Source organism: Nicotiana tabacum, chromosome 9 (assembly GCF_000715075.1).
Source record: "Nicotiana tabacum cultivar K326 chromosome 9, ASM71507v2, whole genome shotgun sequence".
Classification (NCBI taxonomy): domain Eukaryota; kingdom Viridiplantae; phylum Streptophyta; class Magnoliopsida; order Solanales; family Solanaceae; genus Nicotiana; species Nicotiana tabacum.
In genome coordinates this window covers 21,171,593-21,179,957 of record NC_134088.1, presented here as the reverse complement: position 1 = coordinate 21,179,957, position 8,365 = coordinate 21,171,593, and the positions used below count along the sequence as shown (strand labels likewise).

Here is an 8,365-nt window from a genome sequence, read left to right as displayed (position 1 = left end):
GTACCTCAGATCGTGTTGGTCGTTAGAGAGTACTGGTGCCGAGCTGTTGGAGACTTCAAGGCGTACTTGCTGTTCCGCTTGCATGTCTCAGAGTCACCATCTTATTTTCATTTGTTACTGTTTAATATATTTCAAATATTGATGTAATTTTTTAGACATCTTGTATACTTCATGTAGAGCTTATGACTCAGTATTATCAGATTTTGGGATTTACGACTATTGCATTTTCGTTTAGTTATGTTATGGTACTTTTTTAACTTTCATTTAATATTGAAGTTGTTATATTATGTTTGATCTCGTTTTGTGATAGACTTACCTAGTCATAGGAAATATGTGCCATCACGATCTTTGAGGTGGAATTTTGGGTCGTGACGAGTCGTGAGGATGGATATTTAAGTTTCTTAACTTTTACTCTTTTTATCTTGCTATCAAATCATGTGGAGCTGAGATTGAAATCTGTTATGCTTAGGAAGTTTTCTCAGCGATGTTCGTTTGTTGCAAATGGCAGCAAATTTAGGTTAGAACGTGAGGCTAATGTGAAACCATAGATCCATATTATTCGTTGATTAACTCATTTTTAATCTATATTAAATATGAATGAGATAAATATTTTATTCGTTTTTTGCCTAACCTATTTTCGATCACACCAAATCTGACCGGCCTGTCCATTTGCCATCCCTAATTGCGATTTTGAACATATGCGGTTATAACTTCTCTATGCTTGACTTGGGATTTAATGATCTCACCTTTATTGAATCCCTAATCGCCTTTACATTCAATAGAAATTTTTTCATTGGTTAAAAAAACTTGCAAATTTTCAATAAATCTACCCAAGAAAAGTTGCAGTGTGCCAGAGTAAAAAGCCCCTAAACATGCATATTATGAAGCCGTTAGTTTCTGACAAAAGCTAATTGGAGGATATAACATGCTACTTTTAAAATAATTGAGAGTTGTTTTTTATTCAATGTGATTGTACAAAGATATAGTTTAGGCTTGGGTATAGTCGAAGGATGTTTTTGGCCATTTGTTCTCCTAACTAATATAAATAGATGTTCACTATAAGAAATTAGAGATACGATTATATTTTATAACGGTGGATTATGTCAAATAAATGTAACAAAATTACATACCAATATTTATTTTATACTCAATAGAAAAATACATTGTCAAAGATAATAAAGCATCATTACAGAAGATAAGAAAATGGGATATAACCCTTTTAGGTTTGTTTAGAAAAATCAAAATTGATCCAAACTTAAAGCCTGTCTCGCCAAACTTTTTCAAACTGATTTTTTTTCTTCAAAAGTTGAAGTGTTTGGCCAAACTTTTAGAATAAGAAAAAATGCTTTTGAGTAGAAACAGAAGTAGTTTTGGAGAAACAAAAAAAAAATAGCTTCTTATCAGAAGTACTTTTTGAAAAATACTTTTGAGAAAAATATACTTAGAACACGTTTTAAAAGTTTGGTCATACTAATTGCTATTTAGAAGTGATTTTCAAATTAATTAGTCAAATACAAACTATTTTTTTACCCAAAATACTCTTGAAAAAAGAACTTCTCGAGATAAGCCAATTTTTTGAGCTTGGCCAAATGGTGTACTCAAAACATACTAGTCCTTGTGGTCAAATATTAACCCAACTTAAGGACCATTAGGTTAAAAAAAAAGTTCTCTTTTTGCTCTCTGTTCCAATGTTCATGGTCAAGTACACGACCACAAGTATATTTGTGAGGCAGAGACATTTTTTTGCCGTTGCCCTAAAACCCTTTCCTTAATATATGCTAGAAACCAAAACCAGACAACAGCTGCAAAACCCTAGTACCTCCTCATCATCATCAACAGCAGCAGCAGCAGCAGCTGCTTGTTTATTAGCTTTCAAGCCTAGGCAGGTGCTTCTAGCACAGTCCTCAAAGTCTAATCTTGTTATTATGGCTAAGAAGCAGCAGCCTCAAGAAAACAAATCTCTTTTACACCAATCTATTCTCCATTATCTTAACCTCAATGGCTTCTCCAAAACCCTCAAATACTTCCTCAAAGAAACTCAAACTGAGGTTTGTTTTTACCCCTTTTCGCTTTCTTGAACACTTTACCTTTTAAAAATGTAATTTTTACCCAAGATTTTGAAACCTGTTGTATTATATGTTTGCTACTATTGTTTGTGATTAGAGGGTCAAATGGTCTAAGTTTTAGTCACAATTTAGATGTAAATTCCTATTTTTGAAATGAAGTTTACATATTCAATAACTGGTGACTTCGTCCCAACTGCCTCTCATTGATGGGCAGAGTCAATAACTACATAGAAGTACTATTAGTTACAGTCTCTATAGTTAAAATTAACATTTCTTGAATAGTTACTATGTCATATACAGTGTTATCAAAAGGCGCCTCACTTAGTGGGCGTTTCAGTATTGTCATCAAGGCTCTAAGACATATTTTCCTTACCAATGAGCGCAATCCTGATGAGGCGACTCTAAACAATTGATATTTCACTTTATCGTAAATTTTCTTTCAATTTCTTTGTCCATATATTTGGTATTCATGCTTATAGGTAATAGTCTTGGACTACACATACATATTTGTAGTTTTCCTTCATTTGCCCCTTTCTTCATTAAAGCCCACAATTTGCGCTTAAAGCCCCCAACAAACCTTTTTTTTTTGCGCATTTCGCCTGTGATAACATTGGTCATATAAATATTGAAAGAGGGAGTAGTATTTTTGGGTAAACCAAAAAATAAAGTATACCAAAACTTTGGTTGATGGAGTTTGTTGAACGCTTTTTACACTGAATTCTTTGTTGGTTTTTGTATTTCTGCCTAAATGAATTGCATTCTGTAATTTAAGTAGGATGGTTGGTTTTCCTTATTAAAAAAGGAAAGAGGATAGCTGGTTTCATGAGAAGAAGCATAGTAGTACAGAGTCAAAATATCATTATAATCTGAGTTTATTTGATTGACTCATATGAATAAGTGAGAGAAGGGAGATATAAAGTAGGGGCGATGAGGCAAAAATTAGGCTATTGAGTTTGCTGAAAGGAAATGGTGTTAAGAGGAATACGGTGGGTGATATGGAAAGAAAGAAATCGAAGATGTTTTGAGATCAAGGAAAATAACATACTAACGGTCTAACACTAAAATACAATTGCATTTAAATTTGGGCTTATTTTTGTAAAATGAAATATGTTTATGATGTTGATGTTGATTGTCTCATAGATTTCCTCAGTTCTCTCACTGATTAGTACTGGAACTGTAAGGCTGCAATTGTAACGTTCGGCAGCATCTTAGTGCTTGTGATTAATACAACTTTTGCTTACCATTTAAAAAAAATGGTGTTATGAGGAATGACATGCCAAAATTCCCTGGAAACCAGAAAGTCAAGTATTTTTTTCTTAGTTTTCCTCTTATCTGTTATTTCGCGGAGAAGAAAATGTTCAATAAACGTTCTTTTTGCGCTTGAAAAATGCGTTTTCATTTATATCCCGTATTATAGTTTTTCATAGTAAAAGAAGAAAATTGCCTTTTCTTTTATGAAGAAGAACAAAAAATGGTACTTAATTGAGGTTTGCTATGTAGAAGAAGCCTCCACTTTAATAAATCACATTTTATGTCATATCTGGCATTATGCTCTACACACTGAAGTATGTGCTAGTTAACACTGGTCCCGTGTGTGAGGGTTTAGAGGATTTGTTGAGAGAATACCATATGTACTTTTGTGGTCGATTCCTTCATTTTGATGGAAAATCTTGATGTCACTATTGAATCTTCAACTTGCCTATTGTACAGTCATTGAGGTCTTTGTGCTTTTGATGCAGAGTGACAGTTGGAAGTCTTGCTCCCACAGTTTGGGGGATATATTTTGCAAGTATCTAAACAACTGGTATGTTGAGAAGTAATCACTTAACTAGTCTTATCGTGGCGATAACTGTTTGTGCTGTACTCCCTCTCTCCCAAATTTTTTCGCTCTTTTCTTTTTAGTCGGTCTAAAAAAGAATGACACATTTCTATATTCAGTAACAATTCAACTTTAAAATACCCTTTTTATCCTTAATGAGATGATTTCTAGCCACACAAATTTCTAGGGTTGTAGATCACAAATTTCAAAAGTCTTCCTTTATTTCTTAAACTCCATGCTCAATCAAATACCTTCATATAGATTGAGATGGAGGGAGTACTACCATCCTCTGTCTTGCCATATGTGGAATAAGGAATGTTTGATTTTAAACCTTCCTCTAGTAGACATCTATTATTATCTCCAAGCAAATTTTTCTCCTTAAATTTGTTGACTGAGAGAAGTAGGTCTTGGGGTGGGGAAGGGGGCAGTAAATGGTGTCCAACACAGTTGAATATGGTAGTTCTTGTAGGGGGTGGGGGTGGTCGATAGGTTCCTTTAGCAAAGCTGCTTTCTTCACGTACTCTCTTACTTGACTGTGGAGTTATTATAGTAATTTTATTTTCCAGTTCCTTTACTCATGCTTTGACCTGCTGTAAAATATGCAGTACGAATAATGATACAGTCTCTAAGGGCCACAGTGAGCCAGGTAAATTTTAGTTAGTATATATTCATTAAAACTTAGTTTCTTTCATGAAGCTTGTATTTGTGATGTTACGGGTGTTATTCTTTCTTGATTTGATATAATACGATTTGGCGTGCAGGGCCAGATGGCACAAATGGGAACAACATTGCTACCAATGCTGCTGACTCTCTGGAAACAATTAGTAAGAAAAAGAAGAAAAAGAGAAGCGAAGACAAAAATGGCGATGTTCCAGATGCTTCTCTTCCTGAAAGTGTTGATAAATCGGCGAAAAATACTACAACAGCTCAAGAGGTTTTAGCAGATGATAAGGTTAGCAATCCAATTTAGATGAGTGATTGAATATCTGATCATTTGTGTTATGGCGAGAATTGTCTGAAGCATCCGAAGAGTCTGCTGTTATTCTATTGCAGGTGGACGTGCCCTTGAAGAAGAAGGAGAAGAAAAAGAAGAAAACTAAGGAGCAATCAGACGGTGTAGTACCTATAGGCAATGATAATGATGATGTTACCGAGAGAACTAAAAAAGATAAAAAGAAGAAGTCCAAGGAAGAGAATGGTGCTACTGATTCTAAGGATTCCAAGAAGAGGAAAAGATCAGTTTCTGATGAAAATGCAAACGAGGGAGTTGGAACTGAAGAATCAAAACGCAGAAAGACCGATGGCTTGGAAGATTCAAAGGCAGAACAGAATGGTGAAGTCAGTGTTGGTAATCATCAGGATGAGTTGAACAATTCTGCTAAGCAGAAATCATCGAGGAAAGAACTTAATGGATCAACAGAGGTATGCATGCGTCTATTTTCTGCTATTACCTTTTTGACCTTGGATTGTCAGTATGCTCAAGTCTTAACAAGTGAGGTTCGTAATTTTCTATCAATTGTTAATGTCATAGTACAACTCTTGAATTGTGGTTGTGTACTGAAGGGAGTATGATTTAAAAGGATTCTTAATTTGCAGAATAATCTCAATCTTTTAAAATAACTTTTTGTCATGCTCGGATAAAGTTTTCATTAAATAATCTTGAATCATGCTTGAGTTAATTTATTAGTACCGATATTCTGAAAATGCATTTTGATTACTATTGCAGCCAAAAACTGTAAATGCATTTCAAAGAGTGAAAATCGAGCAAGTGCAGTTTAAAGATGATAGACTAAAAGATAACTCTTATTGGGCAAAGGTAGGATCTGATTCTCAGTCCTCCATCGTCTTTACTCGTTTATGTATATGTTAATTATTCATCCTTTACCATGAAACCGACGTTTCCACCTCTCCACGTACTGTTGTTGCAGGATGGTGCAGAAATTGGCTATGGTGCAAAGGCACAGGAAGTCTTGGGTCAGGTTAGAGGAAGGTATATTTTCCAACTCCTGTCCAGAAGTTGGAAGATTAATTGCTATGATCTCTAACTAGAACCGCGATCATGTTCATGGTTTGTTTCAATGGCAGAGTTTAATTATGCCATTCTATTTTCGCAGGGATTTCCGACATGAGAAGACGAAGAAGAAGCGAGGTAGTTACAGAGGAGGGCAAATCGACTTGCAATCACACTCGGTCAAGTTCAACTATTCTGATGAGGAGTAGCCTATTTTCAGCATTCTTTCATGCTGTTTTTTGTCATTATGGGTTTTGCATTTATAAGCAGAACGATAAAAGATTTCGTTAAGCTTACAAGTTGACCCTATCAATATAATCCCACCTTTGAAATCTTGTTTTTTCATTTCTTCAAGTGTTTTTGACTTGTGTTAATTCATGATATTAATCAATCAAGTCTCTTAATATCTGAACACGAGGGATTGTTGTTTCCTTTTTATTCTCTCAATTGGTCATTTTTTGTATTTTTGAACTTTTTCATTTTCATTTGTTTAGTTCCCCGTTTTAAGGGTTTGGTTGATTGGAACAGATCTCACAATATTGTGTTTTTAAAAAAAAATTGAATTCCAAATAGTTTGTTGTGAACAATTCAACCCCATGGGCCATGATATTGTAGCAAAGGCAGCATGAAAAAGTTAACGTTCGTAGAGGATATCCAACTCCACTTTTCAACAATGACTTATGTCTTAGGGTGTGTTCTTTACGAAGAAAAATATATTTTTCATGAAAAATATTTTCATACAAAATAAGTGGTTTTATCACTTATTTTTTCTTGTTTGATTGGTAAGTGAAAAAAAATTTCTCGAAAATATTTTTTAGTGTTTGGTTAGAATGTAGAAAATATTTTTCTATGCTACTCTCCTCATCCACTTTCTCCCAAATCTTCATGTTTCCTATGCTCTCCCCGCTCCAATACCCAACGTTTTCAGTACTCTATTTTCTTCAAGAATTGAATTATTCTTTTAAAAATTCACACAAACCAAAAGGAACTAGTGCATTGCTTTTTTTTCACCCAAAAATTACGTTAAAATTTATGCTGCATAACTAAAAAGAAAATACTCATTTTAGTTGGAAAAGAAAATACACTTTCTACAGCATGAAAAAAAATGTATGCATTTTGTTGAAATAAAAGAAAATATTTTTTACTACATTATTTTGTCAAAATAATTTTTTTTTTTATACATCATAAAAAGTACTTTTTTTTTTGTTGAAATGAAAGAACCATTTTGTTGTATAGCTTTTGTAGATTGTTCTTAATCCTAACCTACAGGGTGTATTACATCCTCTTGTATGTACAAGGGATAATAACTATAGCAAATGATAGTCTCATATTTTGTATCGTGGGATGGGATCAGATTATAAGTCCCAATCCCACAGTCTGCTACTTCTTTTTGTTAATATACAGGTTGGGATCAAGCCTAAACCTCCACCACCATGTTGAGTATTGACTTTAAAAAAAAATATTTTTACATCATAAAAAGAAAATATTTATTTTTGTTAAAATGAAATAGAAAGTACTCTATCTACATCATGAAAATACAATATTCTTAATAATATTTCTATTTAGAGTGGAGGGTGGGAGTGAGTTAGTCGGGGATAGGGTGGGGGTGGGTTGGTGGGGATAGGAATAGGGAGGGAAGGTTGAAAAAGAGTTTTGAAAAATATTTTTCCTTCTCTTGATAGGGAAAATATTTTCCTCCAATCGAAGGAAAATGAATTCACGAGAAGAATATTTTTCAAAATATTTAAGTCAATCAAACATGAAAAAATTGAAAAATATTTTTCGTATCATACACACCTTAAGTGTTTCGGGGTTGATCCCTATATATATGTGCGAAAAATAAATATAAGTAGAGTTAAGTATATATTATAAAATCTACGCTCTCACTTAAGAATTTAGTGTCTAAATTCTGAATCTATAACAAACAATGTCTTACCTATTCATATTTACCTCAAATCCTCCAACCTCTTCACCTTACGTCCTAATCAAGCATAGCATAATACCCCAACAACGTATTTACAATAAACAAAAGACAAATTTTTCACTATCATATATTTACTAATTTTAGCACTAAAGCTATTGCTTAGGGTTTGGTATATATGATTTAGACTAGAAGTTTAGTGCAGAAGAAAGAAATAAATGCAATGGACGGTGGAAGTCGGCCATTATCCAAGTCACATTGGTCGTCTTCTTATGCTTGTTGGAAACGGATCAATCTTTTTCACCTATAAGCCAAAGAAAAATTGAGTATGAGAGCTCTTTTAATTGTGGCAAAGGCAAATATGGCCTTAAGAATGATAACTGTCCATTAAAGCAAGTTGAAGGTCAAACTAATACAATGAAAGATCTAGTTGATTGTCATGGGAACAATAACGATGGCCGGGGCTGAAGCAGACCTTTTCTATTTTTTCATTATAATAAATATATGAAAAGAGGAAAGGGAATGAGAGAATATATATATGGAAAATG

At 33.7% G+C, this 8,365-nt stretch overlaps 1 protein-coding gene across 1 annotated transcript; it reads left to right on the top strand.

The window, feature by feature from the left end:
• The first annotated feature begins 1,681 nt into the window (after window positions 1–1,681).
• Window positions 1,682–6,324, top strand: LOC107826104 (uncharacterized). Its single transcript, XM_016653053.2, has 8 exons — window positions 1,682–2,048; window positions 3,806–3,870; window positions 4,491–4,531; window positions 4,647–4,837; window positions 4,939–5,307; window positions 5,612–5,701; window positions 5,814–5,875; window positions 6,000–6,324. The coding sequence occupies exons 1-8, from the start codon at window positions 1,776–1,778 to the stop codon at window positions 6,103–6,105; spliced, it is 1,197 nt and encodes a 398-aa protein (XP_016508539.1). The 5' UTR covers window positions 1,682–1,775; the 3' UTR covers window positions 6,106–6,324.
• Window positions 6,325–8,365: the final 2,041 nt, after the last annotated feature.

Bases quoted from the DNA above. Each gene is read 5' to 3' on its own strand.
- LOC107826104 (XM_016653053.2), top strand. From the start codon at position 1,776: ATGCTAGAAACCAAAACCAGACAACAGCTGCAAAACCCTAGTACCTCC. The intron at 2,049-3,805 runs GTTTGTTTTTAC...CTTTTGATGCAG, and splicing joins TCAAAGAAACTCAAACTGAG to AGTGACAGTTGGAAGTCTTG. The intron at 3,871-4,490 runs GTATGTTGAGAA...TAAAATATGCAG, and splicing joins TGCAAGTATCTAAACAACTG to TACGAATAATGATACAGTCT.